Source organism: Bipolaris victoriae (genome assembly GCF_000527765.1).
Source record: "Bipolaris victoriae FI3 unplaced genomic scaffold scaffold_94, whole genome shotgun sequence".
Taxonomy (NCBI): Eukaryota; Fungi; Ascomycota; class Dothideomycetes; order Pleosporales; family Pleosporaceae; genus Bipolaris; species Bipolaris victoriae.
This window is the reverse complement of record NW_014575298.1, coordinates 1-26,111: the sequence shown is the minus strand read 5'-3', so window position 1 is coordinate 26,111 and position 26,111 is coordinate 1. Positions and strand designations below refer to the sequence as shown.

General features: G+C 51.6%; 11 protein-coding genes across 11 annotated transcripts; 4 read left to right on the top strand and 7 right to left on the bottom strand.

The window, feature by feature from the left end:
* Nucleotides 1–170: 170 nt before the first annotated feature.
* Nucleotides 171–2,351, bottom strand: COCVIDRAFT_108558 (hypothetical protein; the record flags this gene model as incomplete). The annotated part of the gene is made up of 8 exons (XM_014697615.1): nucleotides 171–424; nucleotides 492–723; nucleotides 780–1,260; nucleotides 1,312–1,421; nucleotides 1,473–1,918; nucleotides 1,960–2,065; nucleotides 2,113–2,202; nucleotides 2,259–2,351. 8 exons carry the CDS (start codon nucleotides 2,349–2,351, stop codon nucleotides 171–173), a joined length of 1,812 nt encoding a protein of 603 aa, XP_014553101.1.
* Nucleotides 2,352–3,895: 1,544 nt separating this feature from the next.
* COCVIDRAFT_40816 (hypothetical protein) lies at nucleotides 3,896–5,895 on the top strand (the record flags this gene model as incomplete). The annotated part of the gene is made up of 5 exons (XM_014697614.1): nucleotides 3,896–4,349; nucleotides 4,404–4,578; nucleotides 4,628–4,985; nucleotides 5,039–5,162; nucleotides 5,222–5,895. 5 exons carry the CDS (start codon nucleotides 3,896–3,898, stop codon nucleotides 5,893–5,895), a joined length of 1,785 nt encoding a protein of 594 aa, XP_014553100.1.
* An 834-nt stretch (nucleotides 5,896–6,729) lies between these two features.
* On the top strand, nucleotides 6,730–7,705 carry COCVIDRAFT_18941 (hypothetical protein; the record flags this gene model as incomplete). The annotated part of the gene is made up of 2 exons (XM_014697599.1): nucleotides 6,730–7,072; nucleotides 7,278–7,705. The coding sequence occupies 2 exons, from the start codon at nucleotides 6,730–6,732 to the stop codon at nucleotides 7,703–7,705; spliced, it is 771 nt and encodes a 256-aa protein (XP_014553085.1).
* An 858-nt stretch (nucleotides 7,706–8,563) lies between these two features.
* On the bottom strand, nucleotides 8,564–10,156 carry COCVIDRAFT_108527 (hypothetical protein; the record flags this gene model as incomplete). The annotated part of the gene is made up of 4 exons (XM_014697613.1): nucleotides 8,564–9,367; nucleotides 9,434–9,565; nucleotides 9,618–9,885; nucleotides 9,939–10,156. 4 exons carry the CDS (start codon nucleotides 10,154–10,156, stop codon nucleotides 8,564–8,566), a joined length of 1,422 nt encoding a protein of 473 aa, XP_014553099.1.
* Nucleotides 10,157–11,637: 1,481 nt separating this feature from the next.
* COCVIDRAFT_40813 (hypothetical protein) lies at nucleotides 11,638–11,943 on the top strand (the record flags this gene model as incomplete). The annotated part of the gene is made up of 1 exon (XM_014697612.1): nucleotides 11,638–11,943. One exon carries the CDS (start codon nucleotides 11,638–11,640, stop codon nucleotides 11,941–11,943), a length of 306 nt encoding a protein of 101 aa, XP_014553098.1.
* Nucleotides 11,944–11,972: 29 nt separating this feature from the next.
* COCVIDRAFT_108528 (hypothetical protein) lies at nucleotides 11,973–13,248 on the bottom strand (the record flags this gene model as incomplete). Its single annotated transcript, XM_014697611.1, has 4 exons — nucleotides 11,973–12,594; nucleotides 12,642–12,823; nucleotides 12,880–12,974; nucleotides 13,035–13,248. 4 exons carry the CDS (start codon nucleotides 13,246–13,248, stop codon nucleotides 11,973–11,975), a joined length of 1,113 nt encoding a protein of 370 aa, XP_014553097.1.
* Nucleotides 13,249–16,220: 2,972 nt separating this feature from the next.
* Nucleotides 16,221–18,164, bottom strand: COCVIDRAFT_40811 (GMC oxidoreductase; the record flags this gene model as incomplete). The annotated part of the gene is made up of 3 exons (XM_014697610.1): nucleotides 16,221–17,090; nucleotides 17,148–17,959; nucleotides 18,023–18,164. The coding sequence occupies 3 exons, from the start codon at nucleotides 18,162–18,164 to the stop codon at nucleotides 16,221–16,223; spliced, it is 1,824 nt and encodes a 607-aa protein (XP_014553096.1).
* Nucleotides 18,165–19,740: 1,576 nt separating this feature from the next.
* On the top strand, nucleotides 19,741–20,925 carry COCVIDRAFT_40810 (hypothetical protein; the record flags this gene model as incomplete). Its single annotated transcript, XM_014697609.1, has 4 exons — nucleotides 19,741–19,842; nucleotides 19,893–20,300; nucleotides 20,350–20,444; nucleotides 20,499–20,925. The coding sequence occupies 4 exons, from the start codon at nucleotides 19,741–19,743 to the stop codon at nucleotides 20,923–20,925; spliced, it is 1,032 nt and encodes a 343-aa protein (XP_014553095.1).
* A 166-nt stretch (nucleotides 20,926–21,091) lies between these two features.
* Nucleotides 21,092–23,472, bottom strand: COCVIDRAFT_108540 (glycoside hydrolase family 105 protein; the record flags this gene model as incomplete). Its single annotated transcript, XM_014697608.1, has 2 exons — nucleotides 21,092–21,585; nucleotides 22,371–23,472. The coding sequence occupies 2 exons, from the start codon at nucleotides 23,470–23,472 to the stop codon at nucleotides 21,092–21,094; spliced, it is 1,596 nt and encodes a 531-aa protein (XP_014553094.1).
* Nucleotides 23,473–24,128: 656 nt separating this feature from the next.
* COCVIDRAFT_18934 (hypothetical protein) lies at nucleotides 24,129–24,627 on the bottom strand (the record flags this gene model as incomplete). The annotated part of the gene is made up of 2 exons (XM_014697598.1): nucleotides 24,129–24,423; nucleotides 24,524–24,627. The coding sequence occupies 2 exons, from the start codon at nucleotides 24,625–24,627 to the stop codon at nucleotides 24,129–24,131; spliced, it is 399 nt and encodes a 132-aa protein (XP_014553084.1).
* A 726-nt stretch (nucleotides 24,628–25,353) lies between these two features.
* On the bottom strand, nucleotides 25,354–25,851 carry COCVIDRAFT_29610 (hypothetical protein; the record flags this gene model as incomplete). Its single annotated transcript, XM_014697607.1, has 1 exon — nucleotides 25,354–25,851. One exon carries the CDS (start codon nucleotides 25,849–25,851, stop codon nucleotides 25,354–25,356), a length of 498 nt encoding a protein of 165 aa, XP_014553093.1.
* Between the last annotated feature and the right edge of the window lie 260 nt (nucleotides 25,852–26,111).

Here is a 26,111-nt window from a genome sequence, read left to right as displayed (position 1 = left end):
GTTCACGCCGATAGGCGTTTTAGAAAGGAAAGACGATGGATACGCTTTGCGTGTGACGCTAACTAAACTTTGAGGCTTCTCAAACTACCTGTTTCCTCTTACCGCTCCTAGGGGAGAGGGAAAATGCCCCTAAAACTGAACCCAATATTGTTATCGTATGGAAGATGTACTCATTTCATTTCATGCACCCCCATCTTAGCGAATACTTTTTCGTGACGAGGATCCGTGGGAAGTGCTTGCACAATGACCGCTTCGAGTTCGCGATGCGATCCGTTGGAGCCAATACGCTCACGGTATTTCCAGTCTGTTTCTCCACTGCGTTCGGAGAGCATGACATCTTCCCTTTTACTCGGAGTTCCCCGCAGGCGATCTGTAACTGTCTGTCCCGCGGAGACGAACCAGGGGAGGCGGCCAACAGGCTTGACTAAATTGACGAAATAAGCCCAGGTCCACGATCATTAGTGTGATACTAAAGTAATTTCGGAACTTACTGGTCCAATACTCCCGGTGATCTTCATCATCTGGGACGATATAACCGCCGGAAATAACCTTTGTTATGTAGATCATCCCGTTAAGTGCCGTGTATACCATTAAACCTGCTATTAGGCCATAGGCGGCGCTATAGCCAAAAGGGATGAACATGACAGTTACGAATGCAGGGACGGCGTCGCCGATATAGCGCCAGTTGATTGACGTGATCTGTCGCATCATGAGGCAGCCAACCTGGTGACAGGGTCAACGGCGAAGCTCGGGTCACCAGTAGTACAGGTACAACTTACAAGAATCAGAGTACACCCGGTAGCCCATGGTGGAATGGATGCAAATATGGGCGCGAAGAACATGGATATGATAAAACATAGCCCACAAGTCATTGCTGTCAGACCAGTCTTTCCTCCTTCGGCGATGCCAGCGCCACTTTCAATAAAAGCTGTGACAGGCGAACAGCCAAGGAGCGCGCCGATGGATATGCAGAAAGCGTCTGTGCAGTAAGCGATTGTTGATCTGGGGAAGTCCCCAGTCTCTGAGTCGACAACACCAGAAAAGCGGGCCATGGAGTAGAGCGTTGCGGTACAATCAATGATGTCGACGTAAAGAAAGGTAAAGAGAGCGAGGGCGAAGTGACCAGACTTTTCGGATATGTTCCAATCTAATGCGTTCAAGGTACGATCAATAGGCTGGAAGCTGACCACCTTTTTGAAAAAGTTGAATCGGTCGTTGCCAATTTCGGAGTCGGGGAAGAAGGTCACTTCAGTTCCTCGTCTGTAAAGATTTTAGTACAATTCGACTTTCAGAAGAATTCATCAAACGTACGGCCATGAGATGATAGATACAAGCAGAATAGCCAGTATCATGGCACTCTTGACTTTGTAAGACATCAAATACGCTGTCAGGATGCCGCCGCACATGATGCCAAGCCACATCTAAATGCTCTGATTAGCTGGGCTTTGTCCAGGTATTGTGACACAACGTACCGTCGGTGATGTCATCTTGTGGCTTTTACAAGCGCCAAACTCATCCTTGTATTGATTTGGACATCCAGCAATGTCAAGTGGTGTACTGCTCGAACCCGCAATAGCTCCAATGCCAGCGTTATTGCTGAGACCCACCTCGGCTAGGAATAGCCCGATGCCGCAAGCAGCGGCAATCTTGAGCGACACCGGGATCACCTTAACGAGCCATTGTCGCATTCCAATCAAGGACATGAAGATGAATATCAGGCCCTCGACGAAGACGGCAGTAAGTGCGAGGTTGTAAGAGATAAGACCGCCTCCATGGAAACCCACGATTTGATAAGCAAAGTATGCGTTGAGTCCCATTCCTGGGGCGAGGCATACTGGCATGTTCGTTAAGAATCCAAACAGGAAGGAACTAAAGCCTGCTACTGCTGCTGTTGCTGTGATGAGATTACGGTTGACATCTGGTCATGTGTTAGCCAAAGCTTCTAGTTCCTGCCTAGACTGCTCATACCTTGTTTGCAAATGAGGTACTCGCTGTTTTTTAAGCATAAAGGGTCGGCTGTGTCGTTGCATACGCAGTTTCCGCCGGTGTCCGAGAGAATGGTAGCCTAGTCTCTCAGTAACGTTTTTGGCATGCGACCCTTCACAGACTAACATTGACAGCGATGATGTACGCCATGGTGAAGAATGAAGTGAGCCCAGCTCGAATTTCTGTAGTAAACCTAGTGTGCTTGATTTCATCCTCCTATTTGGCATGTCAGCGAGTGATAGCAGGGCGCGAATGCTAGCAATGAAACACACATGTCCACAGCCGTCGAGGCGAAATATCCTCCCGAAAGTTGACTTTCCGACCTGGGCATTGAAAGCGTCGACATAGGCGTGATAGGTTTCCATGGCTGCAGATGTGTGAAGACAAGCAAATGTGGAGATGCGGATCTTTGCTGGGAGGAGGGGGCGAGCAGGAGGACTGCGAACGATCTGCCTGCACCGACTATATGTGTGTCGCGGGTGGCGTGGTATAAGCAAGCATGAACGAGGCTCAAGCAAAAGCAGATGTCATGTATAGGGCTTGCGACTGCGACGAGTCAGACCGAAGCCATAAGCAAAAGGCAGATGATAATGCCACTGAGAGATAAGAGGGCTCCGAGGCTTTGCTAGTCTGGAGACCAGAAGCAGGCCAGACGGCAAGGCGCTGACGGGGGCGGGGAGCAAGGAGAGCCAGTTCCGGCACCAGGTCAGAAAACAAGCATCCGAAAGCGTTCTCATGTAGGGAACTAAGGGGTGACGCAGTGGTGGCATGATCCTAGTCAGTGCCGCCGCCGCAAGAGCGTTGTCGTACAGGCGAACCGGATGCTGTGGAATGATACGCGCGGGTGGGGTGTAGGTGAAGTAGCCCTGTGTGGTGGTGGAGGTGGTGGTTGAGCATTGTATGATCATGGGCAGAAGCGAGTCAGGGGCGCGGGTGGGCCGGCCGGGGTTAGTCAGGCACCCTCGCTGCAGATCGAGCCGCATTTCGCCTGGCGCATCTGTCGATCATCAGTGCAGTAATACTCGCCCCGCACTGGCAGCAGACGGCCAACGCCTCGGCGTCTCAGTGGCAGTGGGTGTTGCGCCATGGGGGGTTGTTTCTTTTGACTGCACATGGCGTGTCTAATGTGTCGGTAGTAGGTGTCCTGTGCCCAGTGCTCAAAGGCCAGACTTTGCGCCGCTACGCCGGGTGCGTGGCACTTGGCCTGCGTCGACGAAGATCAACACTGATCTCCCGCCGCCGAACGACTCGATTTTTCCTCTTATGTCTGCCAGCCGTGTCTGGTAAGCCTGCTGGTGCTCCACAAGACGGGCCACCATGTCTCCTTGTCAAACCTTGCGACCGAATACCGCGGAGTGCAGACCAAGAGGCCGACGGCCTGACCAGGCTGGCTGCGCCTATCGTGCAGCATTGCAGTGTGCTTTTTTCGGGGAAGTCCCGCACCAGATAGAGAGACGCATTGCACGCCCTTAGCACGTGTGGCCGCAGACCTCTCCAGCAATGCGACCAGCATGTCCAAGAAGGGCATTGTGTTGGGCAACCGTGCGCCTAGCATCCGAGCACGACAGCATGGGGGTGGGTAGTGCGCTTGGCCGTGTAGTTTGGCTCGGGAAGCCCTGATATTAGACCTAAAGTAGAATCAAGAGGTCAATAACGCCACATTCTCGTTGGTGCGACAGCGTTTCGTCAATTACTCACATACGGCCGGTGCCAGGTACCGCTACGTGGTCTGCCTGGCGGCCGCAACACCATCTGCCAGGCGCCCGTGTCGGCGTGCATTGACCGACCAGAAGGCTCCATTTCATTCACAAATAGCCTCCAGTCCACGCTCTGCGCTCGCCACCTAGGGCCGTCGACTTAGAGTGTGGCCCCACTAACCCCCACTGTGCCTCCTCATCCGTAGTCGAACATGTTCGCAACAGACCTTCCACTGGAGAAAGAGCCCGAGACATTCGGAGCCCGGAGAGAACGAAAGGCGAAGGAGCGATCCGTTAGGTCTCCATCCATCGGTGCCTCGACTACATCAAGAAGTTCGAGAGGCTCTGCCTCGACTGAGCGTGACGCATGGTGGCCGACAAGCTTGAAGAAGGCAAACATCATCAAGCCTAAAATCATACGACCTCCGTCCGGCTCCAGTCAGTCTTCGCAAAAGACTTTCCGTAATGTTCCGGCGACACTGGATATGAAAAAGGCCCGTGAATTCAAGGATCCGGCGCTGCAACCAAGTTGGACGTATACTAGCTCGCTTTCTGGCACTCTGCCATCCGGCAACTCTTTACACTTGGATGAATACCACCAGCTCTCAGAACTAGAAGGTGATAACTCGTCTCGACAATCAAGCTCCATTTCATCACATGCCTCGAGTAGGTCTTCAATCACCATGTCGTGTTGGGAGTTGCGCTGATCTTGTTGGGCAGATGACCGAGATGAGGCAATGACGCCCATCACAGTAGATAGCGACGACGCACCTCAACTGTCAACAATGAGTCCAGAGTCGTTTGTGACAAGCCGAAGCAGAGCGAGTTCATCGGCCGGCGAACACTGTTCTTCAACATGGCCGTCTGTTCTGGACATGAGAAGCAAGAAAAAGGCGTAAGCAGTATGGCTTTTGTTGTTGTGTGCTTGTACTAAGCCTCTGCAGCTCTCCACAGCCAATAAAGAAAGGATATTCGAGACCAGAAGCGTTGGAATTATACGAAAGCTTCCACACAAAAATGAGTTCGAATGACATACGAACGCCCTCTTTCGACTCGGACATGTCCAACAAGCCTTTCTCGCAATGGCAATGTCTCGCTCCTCGTGAAGTGCCCACAGAGATGCAGCTGAATGTGCAACCGCAGCCATCAGCCAGCATACTATATTCTCCTAATAGCAGCTCCGTGCAGCTTACCCGATTTCAGCGATTTATTCGCAGAATGGAGTCTGCAGGCCCCAAGGTTATACTCGATCGACTCAAGGAAGACTGGCAGGAGGCAACCAGTGATGGGGTTGACGAAGAGGCATGTATAGATGTCTTGGTATTGGAGATGCCCAACTAATTTTTCTGCATCAGTTGATACTTGAAAAACAGCTCTGGCTCTTGACAGGCCTTCAGATGCAAACTGCAAGACACGACAAGAGCACCCCTATACCAGAGTTCAGCACGGGCAAGATCCTAGAGCTGTACGGAAATCTTTGTAAGTCAATGTTGTGTTCTGTGCTACGCTGCTGTGTAAGTTCTAACGTGTGTCATTAGCGGAGGTATACCAGTTGTCAGCAATGCATCCATCCCAAATGGTGCATTTTCTCACCACAAAACCTCAGCGACATGTTCCCTTGCCTGGAAATGTATCATACTTGACGGTGCGCAAGTTTGGTTCGGTCCCACTGCCTTACCCGGAAGACTACTTTTCTCACATCCGAGCGTCAACTTTACCATCTCTTGTACCATCTTCCGAACTGCCCGAGTTGTTCAGTGAATGCTACAAGCTGCTTGCCCCTGGCGGCTTCTTAGAAATCAGAGTCATGGATGCAGCCCCTGTACGCACCACAGCCGGGCCACTGATGCGCGCGTGGATTGAGGACAGGCTTTCCGTCAACCTAGAGCAGCTTTTCAGATGCTCCAAACCGTGTGCACTACTCCCTGCGTGGCTAAAAGACGCCGGCTTCGAATTGGCCGATCAACACAAAGACCAGAAGTTAACATTACCGTGTGCTTCTGATCCAGAGTCTGCCAAAGTTGATGACGAGCTTTCCACCATCATTGGCCGTGCCTTGTGGAAAGACATTTGGGGAAGCTTTGTAGACGACTCTCCTGACGAGCCCAAGTGGTGGTGGGAAGATAAGGATATTGTGGAAGAGTGTGTGAAGCGCCAAACCGTCCTTGAATGCAGGACAATATTCGCATACAAGCGAGAGGTGGCTCCGTGAGCACAAAGGTAATACTAACGAAGGTATGATGTGTGTACTGGAAGTGGCATGGGTGGATTTTTTTGCGTTTGCTGTGTAATATAGATACCCGATGCGTTATTATGAGCTATAATTTTGAGAAAGTGATGATTTGACTGCAACAATGGAGTTGTCGTTGGTACACTGGGTGTAGTGAGATGTCAAACGATACACGGCCCCACTAAAATGTCGCGCCTACTTCTACGTACCCGCACGTGACAGCGCGACACTGCCTAATGTATATTTCCAAAGAACGCGTCTTGAACTCTAAGCTAACTCTGATTCCAACCATCTCTCCTTGAAATCAATTACACGCTCTAATAACAACAATATGCCGCAAATAACTCAAGCCATTTGAGAGTGTACAGCATCAAAGCCATGTCATTGCATCTGGCTCTCGGGCCTCAGCCGCGACGTCCGTGCCACGTACTCTGTTTCAGCTGGATAGTGTGCAACGCGCTGTAGCTACAATACAAGATCAGCCACGGTGTCGGCATTTCCGAGCGCTCTCCATCAGTCAGCCCGCCTCTTTTCGCTCAACTGTGTTGTCACTCAGTCTCGTTTCGCAGGCTGAACACCAGTGGCTTCCAGCACGATCCCGCTAACACAAGTGCGTAACCTCATCGACCACTGGAGCGCTCCCTCACCACTCCATCTATCCACGCCCAACTCGTCGGGCCACTGGCAAACTACCGACCTGGGCCTGGCCCTCGCCCATTTCCCCCCACCACCCCTGTCGATACCCGGCTTACGCTTCGATATATTGCTGCCGAAAACAAACCACGTCCAACCTGGAAAAAATAAATAAATAAAAAGATGCTCAACTCTTTGGGCACCAAGCTTGCGCTACGGAAAGCCGGATTGGGAAACATTTCGCTTCCAAAGACCGACAACTTGTTTGGTGGCAACAATAGCACAGGGAGTTCGAAAAAGGGCGCTGCAGACGGAGGAGATGCGGGCTTCGCCAACCCATTCGCAAATGTGCAATGGGGAGTCCCCAAAGCATTCCAATCATGGACCACGCCTCCGCCGCCCCAGGATCCCGTCCGCCGGCCCCCGCAAATAGGAGATCGCGCCCAGTCGCATCCGAAGTTGCAGTTCCCAGCGCCTGACAGGCGCCCTACAATAATTTTGTTTCTGCGCTTCTGCGGATGTCCTTGTAAGTTTTCTTCTTGGTGTAGTAGTATCCATTTCAAGTCTTGGACTCTTCAACGCAAGTATTTTGAAAAGCAACATTGCCACCATCGTCTCCATCCATCATCCGATGAAGAAAGAAAACAGCAAAAAAAAACACACACACAAGCCCACCAAACAAACCCAAACTTTACTACTATACACACACAAAATCTAATGAATCACGACAGTCGCACAAAAACTCCTCCTCCGCTTCCGCACCCTCGCAAACAAATACCCCTCGATCCGCTTCATCGCAATATCCCACTGCACCCCTGCCGCCACCACCGCCTGGCTCTCCAAACTCGGCGGCGCCTGGAACGTCGACATCATCGTCGACCCCGACCGCAACCTCTACGCACTATGGGGCCTCGGCATCTCCACCTGGGCACACGTCTTGCACCCCCGCAACGGATACAACCAGGTGATGCTCAGGAAGAACGAAGGCGTCTGGGGACACGAGGTTGGCGACGGAGCGTGCAGGTGGCAGATTGGCGGCGCGTATGCGGTGGATGGGCGCGGCGTCGTTACGTGGGGGGCCCCGATGGAGTCGGTGGATGAGGAGATTCGGTTTGAGGATGGGGTTAAGACGTTGGGGTTTGGGGAGTCGAGGATGTAGCGGGGGGAGGGGATGTGTATAGAATTAGACTGGGTTTTAAGGGTTCTTTGGTTGCTTTAGAGGATTGCTACGTTGAGAGCGAGGTCGCGTATCATACTTTTGTCGAAATTTTAGACGTATGGAGTTCAAGTCCGAATCTCCGCTTGGAGATATCTTCAGCACTTTGTCAAGCCAACTTCTCTCGTGAAAAAAGGTAATATCCGTACACACCAATCCATGTATTTCACCCACCAAACTATATACATGACTACTATCTACAATCCCCCCCCTTTTAATTACACCTTCCCCATCTCCACGCCCATAATGTCTAATATCATAATCCCCACTCTATACAACCCCCCGTCCTTCCTTGCCACCACGAAAACATTATCTACATACCATCATTATCCGCATTCCTCCCCCCCAGATAATCCAAAGAAAACGTAAATTAACTCGCGATGCTCATGACGCGATATCATCATAGGGGTACGTGTGACCGTGAGGGGTAAGTTCTGAGGTATCATGTCTAGAAAAAAAACTCGCAAGAAGAATGAGAAAAAAGGAAATCGTTAAACATCATTAGGAAAGAAACGGGAAAAAACAGGGCGGGTTTTTTTGCTCTCTCTCTCTCTCTCTCGCGCGCGCGCGCACGCACGCAGATGGAGGAGGAGGATTCCGGTTCGATCGCATTGGGTGCGAGATTCCGGTCCCAGAAGTCCGGGAGAGAAAGAAATGCGGAGGAGGGGGGAAATTCCCGGCGAGATGGTTGTCCGCATGACCGACTAAGGATCCGAAGAAAGGAAAGAGTTGCGTACTCTATTCCTTTCTTTTTTTCTTTAGGGAATCATCGCCGACGGGGCATCGGGACAAACTTTCTCTCTAAAAGTATCGGTCGACAATGTCGTATCCGCTACGAACAGCCCACTCGACGATTTCCATGCCGCTGATACCGCTGGCATAGTATGTCTTTTTGCAGCCTTGGAGGTTGTTGTATTTCTCGTAAGCGCCTGCAGCAAGCGCCTCGCTGCCAAAGTGGGGGAAGTAGTCCCACTTGCGGAAGGCTTTGACGTCTTCTTCGGTAAAAGGGGAAGGCTTGGCTGTGGCATTCCTTGGGTCCTTGTTGATGGCGGATAAGCTGTCGATGAGTAGGCGTTTAGCGGCTGCTTCGGTCTGGAATTCGTAGGGACCCCAGGACCAGGCTACTGAGACGTTGGATTGCTGGCTTAGGCGCAGAATGGCGACGGGCTCGCCGTCGTTTGGTGGAGGCACGTTGGGTGAGATGCTGGCGGCGACGTAGGACACGCCGAATGGAAGCTCGAGCTCCACGGCTGACGAGTAGTACTGGTGCGTCGTGACATTGGCAAAGGTATTGTGCTCTTCCTCGGTCAAGTCGACGCCAACGCGCTGCAGGTTGTCCAGGCTTGGGGGAAAGGCGAAGATGACGGAAGAGCATTCTTGCTTGTTCCAAGAAACGAAGTTTCCTTTTGGTACCGTGTAGGTCAAGACTGGGTTGGGTCCCGATCGGTCTACACAGCGGACATCGGCAGATGTGTAGATGGGCGTCTCGCAGAGCTCCTTTTTGGTGTACTCGGCAAACATTTTGTGAAAATCCATGTAGTACACATTGCGAATGCCTGCAAAGGCTGTGAGAATGTCAGGCGTGAAGTACTTTAGGATGTAGAGCTAGTCAGATGTTAGCGCGTTCTGCATGCGCGATCCCTGCAAAAATGTTGGCGGGCCATGACGTACTGCTGGGACAATGTTGATATCCCCATAACCATAGAGCGCGACGGCATTGACAAGCAGAAGAGGGAGCGCAGTGAAATTGTTCTGGCGAAACCACTCTGCGCCGGACAAGGTAAATTCGTGTGGGACACCGTCCTGTTCCTGCATTAGCCTAGTGGATTTTGTGTATGACAGGGGGCAGCTGTACCCTGTAGTTGAGAGCACTGGCGGGTCGGAAGCGCTCATTCCACAGTACAACGTATCTTGGGATCTCTGCAGCGACCGTGGCGGCGAATTGCGCGCTCAAGGCAGGGTAGGGCAGGATGTCGCCGCTTGTAAAGTTGTAGATGTACTGGCTGCGCGCGCCGGCAAGCGAAAAGGACTCAATGGCAACATCGGTCTTGTTTAGTATGCCAACGGTCTCGGTGTAGGTGCCATTGGAGAAGAAGGCAGCGCCGAGAGGGTGGAAGATGCCTCTGGATGGGCGGTTAGTCGCGTCTGGAGGATTGCGACGCTGAGTAGGACTTACTTGTCATCATACCACGACTGGCATTTACCACCGACCTTTTCTTGTCGGTCGAAGACAACAGCGCTGATGCCCTTGTCCTTCAGCCTACCAGCGGCGGCCAAGCCGGCCGGGCCTGCGCCAATGATGCATACTGGTTTTTTATGATGATGAGAGTCGCCAGTTGGGGCTGAGAGGACCAGCGAAGGAAGCGCGATCAAGGATACGAGGAGCGACCACATGGCAGAGAGAGAGTCGAGGGTGAGTTGGACGCAAGGGGACAATTGGGGAGGGCATGAGAAAGGATGGGGCACCAGTACCTGCAGCTTACATATAGCAGTAGTGCTGGGTGCGGAGGCTTGCGTAGTTTGGTTTCCTTTTCGGATGTTCAGTGCCCTGTAGGGCCAGGCGCTGCGCGGTGCGTTGGCATTAGACGGGATACAGGCGGGCTAGCACAGGGCCATGCTGCCACCTCTGACGCCAACTCTGGATTTGCAGCCATGGTCAGGCTGGAGCGAGCATTCGCGAGGTAACTTTTGCAATGGTAAAAGGTCGTGCGCAGAAGCATTGGGCGCCTCCTGTGACGTTTGGGACGAGGGTCTGCTACGCGGGAGGAGGTCGGTATGGATGTTTTTTTATTTTTTCCCGCAGGCCCCGGCCTGGTCGCAGTCCGGGACAACGGCGGCCCAAGACAGGCAGATTACATGTACTGCCGCGCCGCAATGGGATAAGCAGGGCGACGAGCGTGTCCATGATGGGCAGACGGTGGTTGTCGGCAGGCTTCGCAGCAGGTTCTGGAAGCGGTGAAGGAAGAGGTGTAGGCACATGTCATGGTGCAGCAGCCATGCGGTACGCGAGTCGGGAAATGGAGCCAGGGCTTCTGTCGCCATTCAGCATTCAGCCCTGTCGCTAGTCCCCCCGCCAACGTTTGACCTCCAGCCGCCCATCTCGTCGGGACTGGTTCCCGCCTCTTCAAAAAGCCTCTTCAAGAGCCCGACAACACTGCATCTTTTACGCCCTCCGTCAGGCCGCTCGCTATTGCAGACACGTCGCCTACACACACCTCTGGCCTGATGCTGGCCTCTCTTGCACTGCCCGCGCCGGATTGGGCACGCCGCGTCGAGACAGACGTCATCTCCCGTCGGCGACTAAGCCTGCGTTGGTTATGCCGCGAGATTGACACCTCACTCTGCCAGCCTTGCCGTGACAATCCGACCAGGCATCGTGACGGCGGAAATTGCGCCCGCTGCGTAAACTCCATGCGCATGCGTGCAGTGGAGAAGCGGGATGGGCTGACATCATGTTCCTCGCCCACGGACCAATCCACCGCTGAAACATAAATAGATATGCTCAGGGTCTTGCTTCAAAGCAAAAGTCCAGGAAAAGAAAGAGGGCGTCGCACCATGCTCCAACCCGGCTACCACGGCATGACGGCTCCTCACCTCAATAGCATATCCACGCATGTCCACATCATGCTCGTCTGAGCCTGGGGCAATCAATCCAGTGTGTAGCATGTAGGTTGTCAATCGAGACGAGTACGTATGCCCTATGCAGGTTAAATCTGAACACCCAAGGGGGATCGGGTAGCCAACCGCACCTTGATACCCACGCCTCCTGCACCGTGTTCAACACCAAAGCTGCGACTGGTCTGCATCTGAACAGGGAACTGATCGCGAGATGAGTGTGGAAAAAAAAGAGGTCGTTGCCCTGATGGGCTGACGTGATGGCATTACATGCTATCGTAGTACTAACCGCCTCGTTAAGAGACGCGAAAAGAAGAGACTGGCATCGTAATGCACAGTTGACCGCCCAGACAACAAGGACAAGAGATGAAAGAAAAGAAAAGAAAAGAAAAGAAAGAAAAGTCGAGTCCGAGAGAGCCGCCCAGTCTTGGTTTTTCCCAAGTGAGGATATTGGTGGTAAGAAAAATACAAATGAAAATGAAAGTCGAGGGTACGAGTGGCCCACCAGGAAAACCCCTAGTTCAACGGCACCCCAACGCCACACGCTCAACGTATGCGAATATTAAATAAAGGTAATGTGCACTGCGCCTCGCGATCAGTACATGTAGGCTTTTTGCTGCTCTATATCAATCTCGAACCGACTTTTGTCTGTGTCGCCACTCATCGGCCGCTCCGAGAAGGTGCTGTGGTGGGCTGGGTGTGTGCTGATAGCAAGCCCAGGCTGCGAGTCGTTGTTCTCTGTCAACCTGCGTGTGTCCAACTCGACCTGGTCGATGACGGGTGTAATCTTCTCCTTCTTCTTGCTGTGTTGCGAGCCGCTTGCGTATCTTGAGCCCTGTTGCCTCGCTCGATGCGGGAAAAGTAGGGGCTTGAGCGCCGGGATGCATCCGCAAATAACACCGACGTTTGTTTCAATGGCCGTCCATACCCAGATCTGGTATCCTTCCCAGGTTGCGTCGTATGTTCGGAACAGTGTGTAATGGACCCAGTAGGCTCGGAAGCTGCTGGCAACAACAATAAGCCCACCGACGGAAAAGAGAACGACCAATCCGAGGCGTTGACTCCATGGAAGTGATAGCGAGAAGAGAGTGGGGATCGGTAGTGCGTAGATCATGAAGTCGGTCACGACATTGAGGACACTTTGTACGACAAGCGGGGGTCCCTCGGGAATACAGTCACGGTGGTCGGAATTCAGCTTCCAATAGCTCGAAATTGGACTGCAGTTGTCAGCACTAGAAGGCCTGTTTTCTTTGGACATACTTACATGCACTGTACCCATAGGGCAACCAGAAAGACGACGAAAGCGGCAAAGACGAGAGCAAACGTCGCCCACACCAACTTGCGGAAAATGGACTTTTCAGGGGCGATGCGGAAGTACGATACCAGAATCGACATCTTAATAGTCGATGATGCAAGTACAAATAATGTTTGGCCTGCCATAGACGCCTGCAGTGTTTGGTTAGCATCAGCTTATCCTGCCACGAGCCAACCCATGGTCGTACCTGTCTGCCAACCATCATTTCATGTGGCTTCAGGTCCCAGGCATGACGGTCCCAACCGTACAGCTGAGACGCCATGATGACAATGACGGTAGTACCTGCATGATGAGTCAGTCATGATGGGTCTTGATGCGAGCTGGTGGGGGTTAGGAACGCACCAATACTGAAGATCATGGCAACAATCATGAGATAGTCGTCATACCAGCTCTTCTTCAACCATGATATCCGTACCCAGAGCCTGAGGAAGACGACTATCATGGCAATCGGAAGCAGAGTCAACTCGACAATCATCAACCCCGGGCCTCTAGTGACGGGGTCGATGTAGTTGGGCTTGGGCCAGGTCTTCAGGACCTCTGGCGGGGGAGACCTCATTGTGGGCAGCAAAGCAAAGTTTCAAACAAGGTAGATGGACTTGAGATGGATAATAGGTCAGACTGAGGAACGAGCGTCATCAGCGTCCAAGATGCACGGGACTGGGAATGGACAGGAATATAACCCTCCTCGAGGGCGACAAAAGGGACTCGGACCAGTCCGCTCAAGCTGCGCCGTGCACATTGGCTCGACTCCATGTGGAACTCGCCTTCACTGGGGGGCACAGTACACGGATACACAGAAAAACTTCGCATACGCTGCACTATTGGTAGGCGTCAACGGCAGCTCCGTTGCGGGTGCTTGGACTGGTGTCGGATTGGCCCGCAGGGGTCCCGGTGCCCTCAACACAGCCCTCGAGGGCAGCGCGCACCGTGACTTGCTGGTACTTTAGACTACTGTGGAGAAGCGAGCAAGTAGACGCAAGCTGAGGGTGGAGTGGCCCAGTCTGGGTCCAGGCATCTTGTTGCTGCGGTCCATTAGTGGCTGAGTGCAACTATGAGTGTTTGGCCAATCGCCACTAGAAGCCGGGGGTACCTGCAAAGTACCTGGGCCTAAGCGTCTGTGCACGTTGCCGTTGTACAACTTGATTTGGGCTCGTCGATATAAGCCGATACTTGTGGTGACTGACGGCGTCATCTAGACTGCCGCTTTCTACCAAGCCGGCGTCGCTCGTTGAGTGTCTGCCCTCATCCACCACGCGCCTGTCGCGTGTCGTCGTTGAGGGCTCAAAGGGTCTTGCCTTGCCTCGTTGCCCGTTGTGGCGAAGCGTCTTTCGGATCGGCCGCCGAGATGCAAGGGCCATCCCAGGCTCTCGCCTGTACGCCAGCGAATAACCTCACCGCATCCCATCAATGTGTGACGACCCATTCTTACACGCGCTCAAATGCGGATGCGGAATCTGGACAGCGCCAATTTCCCGTATCCGCTCTCTCGAGGCTCAGCTTATTTAGAAATTCTCTTCCAGCTCCAGCTCCAGCCCAACAGCAACTACTCGCCTGGGCATCTCAACTACTCTACTCCCCGTCCTGGTAATCGGAATTACTTGGCCCTTCTGACAGCTGTCATGACATTCCATTATAGCGGATGAAGATATAATAGGTGGCGATTTTAACGTGGCTTTGCCTTCAGGTGACGATAATTGCTGGAATCATTATGCACGCTATTCCCTCCAAGGTAACTGTCAAAGGCTGGGTATGCCTACTCGGACGCATCGGATGGCTACCCACTCCCGGCACGGGATGCAAGTAAGCTACCATCACACACAACAAAAGTGGTTGAACAAAAACCCTGGTCCTAGTGCCCATCCGTCCCAACGTCCCATGCTCCTCCCTGTCTCTCTCACTCCACCTATGCCGCCCCCGCGGCCCATCTTGTCCTGTCCCTTGGGACCGATGACCGCGTCAGCCAGCCGTTACCCACTTGGCCCGTTGGAAGCCTACTGATCCTTCATGACAGGCGGTCCATCTCTCCCAATGACCTGCATGCACGCATCGTGTTCGCATCGGGATCATCGTTGCAGTGGTTGCGAGAGAGTGTTTTTTTCAGCCCTCAATAGTCCGCTACCAACCCTCATCACTAGCAACAATAACAACAACTGTACAGAATCTTCTCCTGTCTCAGTTAGCACTGAATCTACTCAGACAACTGAGATTTGGATAGACAATTTGACCCACTGTTTTCAGCTACTATGATGAAACTCCTCTTCCCAATTGGCTTTGGATGTCGGATATCCTTGGACGCCCTCCACATTTCCAGATCTTCCCGTACCCCTTTTGCATCTCGGCGTATTTCAACTGTTCAAGGACATGGGTTCACTACCAAATGTTAAAGCTGATCGAGATTGCAGTCATGAACTATATTACATTTTCCGTTTAATCATTCCATATCAGAACGCCAGAGGACGACCCAGCTTTCAATTGCCTAGCCACAAAACGCCATCAACACTGTTCAGGACTACCCAAGTCCCAGAAAAAACATTTCCAGTTCATTTCGAACAAAACAGACACGAGCAATAATCTCTCGACCTCACTGGTCCTCCGATCACCACACCACTCCTCCCGATCGCACTACCATCTTTCATCGGGCAACCTAAAATAAACACTACACCAATCCCACACCTCTCAACTCAGACCACAAAAGCGTCAAAGCACATTGCCATCGGCACTACACTCGGCCCAAACACACAACTACCGACATGACCCAAAAAACGCCCTTGGATCCCGCACGCACCCCCCTCTACGCGAGGCTGAACCTATTCCATCCCGCCCTCCCCTACGACCATGTTTCTGGCCCTACCCACCAGGGAATCGCCACTCATTTCCAACCTTCCCACGCACATGGCATCTCGTCACGACACATTTTGTGGGGGGCTGGGCCCTGAGGGTTAAATCCCAAACGCCACTGACAGAATAGAGGCATCGCGACCCTCCAATCACCACGCAAAGTCTGCAAGGCTTATGAAAGTCGCCGACATCGCCATGTATGTGTCAGCTCACTTGTAGCGCGATGAGCGTGTGATGGGCTGGTGTTACTAAACCCCCCTCCCCCCTTATCGAGTGATGGAGTCCTATATCTCGCTTAGAAGTATACGGGCTTGATGATGCTGTGGGGTTGTGCAAAGACGTCATTGTAGTGTGTTTGTATCTGAGGTATGCAGGAGAATAGGAGGGTTGATGTCTAAGAAGTTTTGCTTTTTTATTTGCTGGTTTGCTATGGGATAGGAGTGCCGGTACGAACAGTTGTTGCAAATCGTCAAGGTCCATCTCACAAAGCCTCACTGATGAATCTTCTTTGATCAGAACCTTACTTTTCCAAGGCACTCTTGCTAAGCTTATTAGCTCTCCTTCCCTTTTCCCCAGAAGCATCCACAGCATACCCCGAACATACCCAACATACTCACCGCGCAAAAACACACTCCACAAACTCGACTTCAAAGTTTACAAAACTCGTTTTAACACACGAACTAACTCCCGTTACCCCCTCCTCTTTATCAAATCCGCCGCCTTCTCCGCAACCGCATACATAGTTGCTTGCAAATGCGCTGCGGGAATCATCGGTATCATACTCGCATCCACGACACTCAGCCCTGCCACCCCATACACCAACAACTCGTCACTAACACAACCCCCCAGCTCCTCAGGCATCATACTGCACCCGCCGCTCGGATGTGCAAACGACGGTTGCAACGACCCGGACTTTACACTTCCCTCTATAATCTCCTCGTCAGTCTGATACTGCGGCCCGGGGCTCGTTTCAACGGGGCTGTAGCGAGAAAGTGCGGGTGAGGATGCCCAGTGAGCGCGATTGAATCGCGTGAGCGCTACCATGATGTCTGCGTCGACGGGGTTCTGGAAGGTGTTCCATTGAACGATTGGGTAAGCAGCGGGATGCGTAGTGTTTAGTGTGATAGTGCCGCGGGAGAGGGGTTTATTGTTAACGATGCCGGAGAGACCCCAGGGTTGAATGACGATTTCGCCGACGGCAGCGGTAGTGCGGGAGAGTTGGGTGGCGAGGATGGCGCGTTGGGCGGTGAAGCCAGCGAGGAGGTGGGGGTTGGTTGAGTAGCGTTCTGGGAGGAAGTGGGTGGGTATTTGGGAAAGGAGTTTTGAGGCTGTGGTGTTGAAGGATGGGGAGAAGTGTTGGAGGGCGAGGAAGATGAGGCCGTTTGATTTACCGGCCGAATACGGGCCAGTACGAAATTCCGAGTATTCAACATACGCTGTCTGGTTGAATGTCGCGTTGGTGTTGAGGGCGCCCATGTTCTCGGCATTAAGATTTCGCAGGTCGAAGTTCATGTAGCTGGCGATGTGGTCTTGGAAATTGGAGCCGACCGCTGGGAGGTCCTGTGGGCATGCAAATGTCAGGGTTGAAGTATACAGAGTACGGTTCGTCTGGCTTACCTTCTTTACATTGACACCCGCGGCTTCAAGTACGTCTTTTGGTCCAATACCAGAGTACATAAGCAGGTGTGGTGTGAATACACCCCCGGCGGCGAGAATCACTTCTTTGGCTGCGAAAACCTGGGCTTGCTCGTTGGTACTCTTTGGCGTGTACTTGACACCAGTTGCTCTCAAGACACCAGCTCTATCTCTTGAGAAAGTGATTTCGTCGACATGGGTTTCTGTCAATAGCTTGAGATTCTTTCGTGATGCGACAGGATCATAGTACGCTGTACGTGCAGTGGAGCGCGTAGCCGTAGTTTTGTCAATCGAATTTGGCGACCAATAACGACCAACAGGCTCCGAGAAACCTTCCTGCGGATGAGGTATGTCAACATCATCCCACGAGTGATATATAGTCTTCATATCAGGAAATTGGTAGTCTGGAATAGACACTTTGAGCGGGCCATTTCCGTAAGCCTTCGCATCGTACTTGATGCCAAATTCCTCGGTAGTCTCATTCGAAGGTGCGTCGAAGTGATTGCTTTTCATGAAGTATGGTTTCAGACCCTGCCAGTCCCAGCCTTTGTTTCCCAGCTCCGCCCAAGCGTCGTAGTCGGCATCGGCGCCGCGATCGAATTGCATGCCATTTACAAATGAGCCGCCACCAACGACATTACCGACTGTTACCAAGAATGTTTGATTACCGAGTGCTGGGACTGGAGCGCTGTATATGTCATACATGGCTGCGAGGTTTAGGCCACCTGAATTGCCGGGGATACTAGAAAGGGTGCTGTTGCTGAGGGCGCCATTTTCGATAACCAAGACCGTTTCTGTCGGTGAAACCTTTCAGAATGGACGTCTATGAAATGATGTTGTGACGGATAGCGACTTACTGTTCTGGTCTTCGCTCAACCTGTTTGCAACGACTAGGCCTGTTGTACCACCTCCAACAATGACATAATCATAGGTGGTTTCGTTCGTGATAGCTGCTGATGCGGCCAGCCCGAATAGCGAAAAAATCACGAAAGAACGCATTTCGAGTCGAACAATTGGATCTTTCGCCTAAAAGGATCGAGCTGCCAATGCGGCTGGGCGCCAGTAAAGATTAATGCCTGAAAGCTTCGAGGGAACTAGTCCAATAAAGAGGCCATACATTGATTGTAGAAGGATATTCAGGATCGCCACAGAATTTTGGTATTCCATGCAACTGCCGCACTCGCCAGACTGATTCTAGGCTGTGGCGTGTGCCGTATCTTCGTCGTCGGAGGTAACACACCGATGGTAATATCCATCTTTGATTGAAGGGTTAGTCTTGTACTAGTCATGACCATTGTCAACATCAGAAGTGATCAAAGGAAGGATTGAGAACTAGCGGCTTTGAGGAGAATAAGGGCCCGCGGATGGCTGGCAACTGCCGTTTCCGCAGCCGTTCCCGCGTCCAAACAGAAACGGAAGCTACTAGTGGGGAACGTCTCGTTCATGATGTTATACCAATCACCAACCTTTCCTTGGGTTCCCTTGACCACAATATAAAATTCTCGATGCGCTGTACTAATATGATTTGACGCAAGATGCCGCAACCATTGAGAATGTTTGCTAGCTTTCCAAGCTAAAGAGTCTCATTCACCTTCCGAGGACGCAACTCGCCACAGCATGAAGGATTTGAACAGCGTTACTTCGCTAGGATGCTATGGGTGGCACAGCCAGTCGACTATACCTGATGAGGGCAGCGCATGGGGACTGCTTCAACATGCAACAGTACCCTTGTTCGTCCGGGTATGGGTGCGATCACGTGTTCCGATACTCCACATTGACAGTGTCTTCTGACTAGATACGCATTGGTATTGCTATACTCAGATGTCCTCTTCTACTTCAGGGTGAGTGCATACAACGACGAAGTTTTACTTTGTTTCGCTGGTAAAAGCCAATAATCATGGCACGTCGAAATTGCGACTTCGGTAACAATGAGTCGTCCTATCATAACTTTACATTCGTCCCCACCTTTGACACCAGATCAAATGAAAACACCTCGCAACCCTCCGCGGAAGTCACATATAAGCAGGGATCTGATCAAACCCCCCTAAAGAAAAACTATCGCCCAACGAAATCGCATGATCTAACCTTGAACTCTGGACCATCAGACCTTACATAATTTCTGCAAAGGCTGAAATATGTATATCAGAACATGTTTTAGATCCGGCAATTACAATGATAAGCTCAGCGGAGCGTTTCGAAGGAAGTGACGTGGCTCGCATGCCTCGCCAACCATACATGTCCAACAGCGACGGTAGAATGAAGCCGCTTGTGATTGACTCTGTAACGGCTTGCCATTTGATGGCAGTCAACTTCACGTCCAACATTACCCAATATGTGCTGTTCCGACCAAGAGATCCCCCACGTACAGTCACCCGCCCTATGTATGTGGATCAACGTTGATACGTCCTCTCATTCAAAGAGTGGCATTCCCCTTATAGTAGCTCCTGTACCCTTTGAAATCCCTAATCAGATTTTACTCGTCACAAACCTCTTTTGACCTCCCAGAATGGCTAAATCATCACCTCCCGAAGAATGGCCAAATCGAGGAAACGAACTCATATCTACTGCATCCATAATGGCCACTCTATGTACTCTAATAGCAGCCTTACGACTTACCGTTCGCCTACACATCAATAAACACCTAGGACTTAGCGACTGGCTCATGGCAGGAGGCGTTGTATGTCTATTCGTTCACGTCGGTACTGCCAAGCTGATTCATCCGTTCAGATCCTAAACTTCCTGGGCTGCGTACCTTACGCAGTACTCGCAGCAAAAGGTGGTCAAGGTCGTCTAATGGCAGATCCATGGTGGCTTGTACCAGGGCGTACATCGTACGAACTACATATGATTTTCATTACGCAGTGTCTCAACGTCTACGCAATGTTCCTTGTCAAGGCGTCCATTTGCGCTTACTTGATGGCATTAGATTTTGGACGCAGCTATCGCATTCTCATCTGGACATCTGTTGTTATCGTAATGCTATGCAACTTTGTCATGATGCTTATACTGCACTTTGCGTACTGCCGGCCTTACTACTCGCGGTGGGATTTTAGTGTCAAGGGAGAGTGTTGGCCTGAAGCAGTCAGTGATGCAACGGCTTACGTGCAGATTGCATCCAATATCATTACCGATTTAGTGAGTAGAGTGTACATGGACTTTCAAGATCGAGTCTAACGATTGTTAGATCTATGCTGCTGCACCTATCGTGTACCTAAGGCATATTCAGCTCAGCAAGCAGACGCAGTGGGGCGTCCGAATTGTTTTCTTACTGGCGCTAGTGTAAGTACCCAACATAGACCAATGCCCAACGCGCAAGCTCACAAATGGCACCAGTGGCACCGGGCTTTCCGTTGCCAAAATCCCCATCACCACCAAGTTTCTCAAGTCACAAGAGATGATGTGGGATGCTATTGATCTGAGTATTTGCAGCATCAACGAGGTCTGTGTCGGCATCATCGTCGCAAACCTTCCGCCCCTGCGAAACACTATCCTAAGTCTGTTCCCGAAGATCATCCCAGCGAGCTTTGCCAAAGCCATGGGTGTCTCGCAAAAACCCACCAGCCAGTTTGATATGGTCCCTTCGCACTATGCTTCCAAGGGCCGCACCAAGCTGCAAGATGACGACGAAGAAAGCGAGCGTTGCATACTAGAGCTGGGAGAGAGACAGCGAAATTGGAGTATTATGAAAACTACTCAAGTGGATGTTCACAACGAAGATGCAAAATCATGCCAAATAAGCCCTACCAAAAACCCTTTTTAGGCCAATGATGAAAAAGACAACGTCAGCATAACATGGTAAAGCAAGCGGATTGAATAGAAAAAAAACATATCATTAGTAATTCTACAATCGAACCCTCATTGAAATCATCACTCAGTCCGACCAGGGAAACGCCCATAAAATGCCTTCAGACCACCAGTCCTCACCCTCACAAAAGCGCACCACTGATCGCCGAAACAATCACCATGCCCAGCATTCCCAGCCCAACCTTACTGACTGCAACCGCCGGCGCCGCCCCCTTCGAATCCCCCGTCGCACTCGCCCCACTCCCAGATGTGCGACTGGCACCAGCAGTCTTACTTGGCGTCCCCGTCGCAGTAGCACTATTATTCGAATTGCACATGATATCGCCTGGCCTAGCTCCATTCTCCATGAAGCACGTCTGCAGCTCGCGAATCGTCTGCTCGACGCTCAGACAGTAGTATCCGCAGGCGCCGTTGAATTCCTCGACGGGTGCGGATTTGCAGCATTTGGAGAGGACGTCGGTGGTGTTGGAGGGTACGCCGCTGATGCTGCCGACGGCGCAGGCGGCGTCGCCCGTTGGGAACTGGGTGAAGTCTGCTTGTCTGCAGGCTGCTGCGCTGGAGCTGGCGCTCGGGGCGTTGGATGTGGCAGAGGGTGCGAGGGACATTTTTTTTGTAGCTAGGATTTCTGAGGGTGGTGTTAGTTATCTTGTTTGGGGTTTAAAAGGTATGGTGTGCTAGAAGAAGACGTACAAGTTGTATGGGAGGTATGTATGAGCGAGCGAATGGTCGGGTATATACTAGGTGGTTGGTGATGTTTGTTGTAGTACTGGGAATTTATAAAGAAGGGTCGGTGAAGAAGTAAATAATCAGGGACAGCCAGACGGTGAAGAAATATCCACAGAAAATACGAGTATGATATGACATTGGCCCACGTCACCTGAACCATGCCACTGACACCGATTAGCTGTTGCCCGTCCAGCATTTCGGGCGCAGCTGGTGATCTGAGGCTGGGAGGTGGCTTGCGAGTGGCTGGAGCCCCACAGGGCTGCTTAGGGGCTCCGCATCGTCGGTTATTTTTGGCAGCCTATGACGGGTTGCCCGGGTAGCGGCTTGTCCGCTCAATGCAAGACTCCCTAATATTGCTGGGGAAAAGTAGGCATTTTCGAGACTCGATGCTGGATACAATAAATGTAGTGTCTTTGTGTAGGTCTGTGGGTGAGATATGGCGAGGCTCGACGATGGCAACTGCTTGGTGAGCGGGGAAGGCAGCTTGGCAGAAACGCAATATCACGAATCATGTCGGCAAAACCTGTCCGGTATGGAAGAAAGAAAAAGAAGTTTTTCTTGAAATATATACACTATTTACAAAGTTCTTCGGTATTTACAGTGGCATGAAATGGCTCGGAATCTACAACTTGGCCTTCTCGGCCTCAGTCGCAGCATACATAAAGGCACCGGCACCCTTGCCATCATTGACCAGCTTCTCGACACCAGTGTAGTATTCATACGAGGCATCGCCCTTCAAGCTTCCAACTGTCACGGTACCCGTGAAGCTCAATGTGCCATTCTTCTCGAACTGGATGAAATCACTCAGCAACAGATTCCATGCCTTGGTAGCCGGCTGCTTGTACTCCTTGCCCAAGAGTCCCAGCCTGATTCCCTTCAGGTATGAGTAAGTGAACATGGCAGTTGCACTCGACTCGATGTAGTTGCCTTCTCTTCCAGCAAGCTCCGGGTCCATGAGGAGGTACCATCCACCCTTGGTGTCTTGGACGTTCTTGATGCCAGAGGCGAGCGTCTTGTAGTAGTTGAGGAGCTTAGAGTAGCCAGCGTGGGTCTTGGGCCAGACCTCCAAGACTTCGACAAGCGCGACAAAGTACCATCCCAGAGCGCGGTCCCATACGTAAGGGGAAGCACCTGTCTCGGGGTCTGCCCAGACAGTTGACTTGTCTTCGCTGTAGCCGTGGTAGAGAAGGTTGGTGGTTGAGTTGCGGCAGTGCTTCTCGATAAGGTCGAATTGCAGCTCAATGTCGTTCCACGCGGTGATGTTTTGAGGCTCAAAGTAGGATGTGTAGGTCGCATAAAAGGTATCGGCCATGTAGATACCGTCTAGCCACATCTGGTTTGCGTAGACAGGAGCACGATGCCAGAATCCTCCTTCGGGAGTACGAGGCCATCGGTTGAGCTGCTCACGAAGGCCCTTGGCCGCGATGACGTATTTGTTGTCTTTGCGGCCTTCAGAGTTCCAGAAGTAGAGCATGTTGTTTCCAATACGGATGTCGTCCAGAGTATAGAATGTCGAGTTCCAGCCCTTGAGGGTACCGTCGGCTGCGACGATGGAAGACACGGCGTTAGAGGCATATTTCAGGAGGGCGCGGTCGTTCTGTGTGGTTGCAGCCTTCTGGATGCCTTCGTGGATGACTGCGGCGACGTAGTGGTTGTCAATGTTCTGGCTCTTCGACAAGAAAGACGAAGCCATCCATGTAGACCATGGCTTGCTCAAATTGGTGCCAGCAGTCGTACTGCCACCCAGGAGCAAGGAGGTCAAAACTGGGAGATGCATGGTGGCGAGCCGGTATATCTTATTAGACAAAGATTATAGAATGGAGCCACGGATTTTGGTGAAGCAAGAGGGAAACCCGTGGGTACTGGGACTAGGTCCGAGCCATCATATCCTTATATACACCACCCATTGCTATCGTAGTAGTTGCTCCCTTTGCTTGAAATTCCGGCACTAGTGCAGCCATCATGAAATTAATCTATGCGGGTCCCGCTTAACGGGGCCAAGGTGAACGGACATCCCCATCACAGTTATTTGACCCCCAATGAGATAGGGGCACTCTCTAGCGCGACACTATGTATAGCTAGATAGGATAGATCTGTAACATTATACTCAATCTATCTAGCGCTGTAATTTAACCCTTCTCACCTCTCTCTATTCTTGTCCTTCTCTATCTCACACTACTCCCTACTCTCCTTCTTCTCTTTTCACTTCTTCTCTCTCTACTTCCATCTCGAAAATTGGAGGTAGAATAGAAAAAGTGCAAAGAAAAGGAAAGATGCAGTGTAGAGAGGAGATAAAGAGAGAGGCGAATCTTCTCATTTTTCTCTCTTTTGCCTTACTCATGTAAAATAAGATAGATATAGTTAGATCTTACACTAAGTATGGGAGGCCTGGTTTATGGGATGGGGGCCAAATAACTGTTATGGAGATGTCCGTTAACTTTTGCCGCTCAACGGTGGCACAGCTTCAATCCTTCTATCTGAATGGGCCACTGAAGAACCTGAACGTAGAGCTTTGTCCATGGTGGGCGGAGCCGGCAAGGGACGGGTGGGGGCTCGCCTCTTGGCAGCGGAGAAATTGGTGATTGGAAAAGTTTTTGTGGAGACTGCGGCCCGGAAACAACATTCTTTCGACCACCCGAGAGCCCAGAACGTGCTGACACAAGGTGTTGTTACCGCGTTTGTATCGATGCATTGTAGGGATTGTGGTGTGAGAAAGTATTGATGGTGACTGTTGTAGGGTGCAGTTGGAAATCAGAAGAACGGTGCAGGAAGGGGTTAGTGAGAAAACAGCAAATTAATGCGCCTGCCACTAGTGTTATCAAGCTTACCAAGACCGAGGCCTTATTTCGTGAACAGCCTTGACTTTGCCATAGTTCATCACAGCTACTACACGCTCGAGCCTTGCGCCCTGGCCAGTAATTTGAATGACCATATTCAAGGCTCCCCGATCTTTGGGTAATAAATGTGGTAATATATGAAGGCATTAGTACTCCGCACCCCAGCATACGCCTCTACTGTGTGAAACCGTCGGTGATATCTTCACCCCTCTAGTATGCATGCAGAAAATCCAATACTTACCACATGCTGACAGAACACCGGTGGCTATGCATGAGAATTTTAGAGATATTGAGATGAACAGGACGAGACAGCCAAGACGGGAGACGAGTCAGTGGCGCGCCGAGTAAACGCCTTCCGACGAGATGCCGTAAACCCGTTTCTAAATCTTCGTCTTTCAGGACAGCGTGCTGCTGGTTGGAGATGAAATGACAAATACGGAGAAGTAGTCTATGTGGTGAAGTGTGCAATAGTAAGCGTCAGGGACTCTCAAATGCCAAGGCGCTAGACCAAAAAGGCGGATACTCAGAAAGTATATCTTCACGTGTAGATTAGTACTCGTGGGGAGATCGAAACTTTATCTGAATAGCAACAAAAGTAACCAGGATATCTAGTCCTCAATACTGGAACTTGATAAACAACATCCATCATACTCCCCTCCAACACGCCAACCCGAAGCAACACTCCATGAAAGTAGCATCATGCACTGCTCACTGACCCAATTTGCTTACTCCTACTGACACACCCTACCAACCACTCCCCTCAGCCCAAAAAAAAACACTCCGAACACCCCTGTCCAATCATCTCCTACACCCCAATCCCTCTAGGCAGGCAAACTCGCACACCAAAACTCCGTCTTACACACCGTCGTCTCCTCACCCAAAATCCCCCCCACAAACCTAAACGTCGCCTCCCCATCCCTAAAGCACGCATATTCCTCTTTCCCTCCTGCTACCGCGCTAGTCTCTAACGTCGCATACCCCGCAAGTTCGCTCTTGGGAAGCGCATCCGCGCCTCGCTCGATTCTGCTCTCGAACACGCCGGCGCCATCGAGCGTAACGCGGCGCGTGAAGCCTGCCCATTGGATGGCGCGGGCGGAGGCGACGGTGCCGATGGCGGTGGGGTTGGTGGTGGAGGGGGTGCCGGCGTAGAGGATTGCGGAGGAGGAGGTCTCGTCTGTGAGGATGGAGCGCGTGGTGCAGGTTGTGAGGAAGATGTTGTTTTTTGAGCTGAAGAGGGTGGGGTTGGGGAGGGGGATGCTGAGGGCTAGGGTTGCGTAGGATAGAGTGAGCAGACCACTCTGCGGAGAGAAGAGGCGCATTTTGGCTGTTGGTGGTGTGGTTTGGAGACTGGGTTGTCTTGCTATGGGTATCCTCTCTTCGAGTCGACTGGGGTGTAGTAATAAATGATACTTTTCACTTGATTGTTGATGCTCAGTGCTCCTGTAGAATTCTCACGATACAACTACAAACCGGAAAACAAGTCTTATTTCAACTTCCTCCTACCTTCAGCTCCCAATCTCTCCCTCTCCTGATTCACCCCCCCCAAATTAGCAACATACCCGCATGTACCTTATTCGTC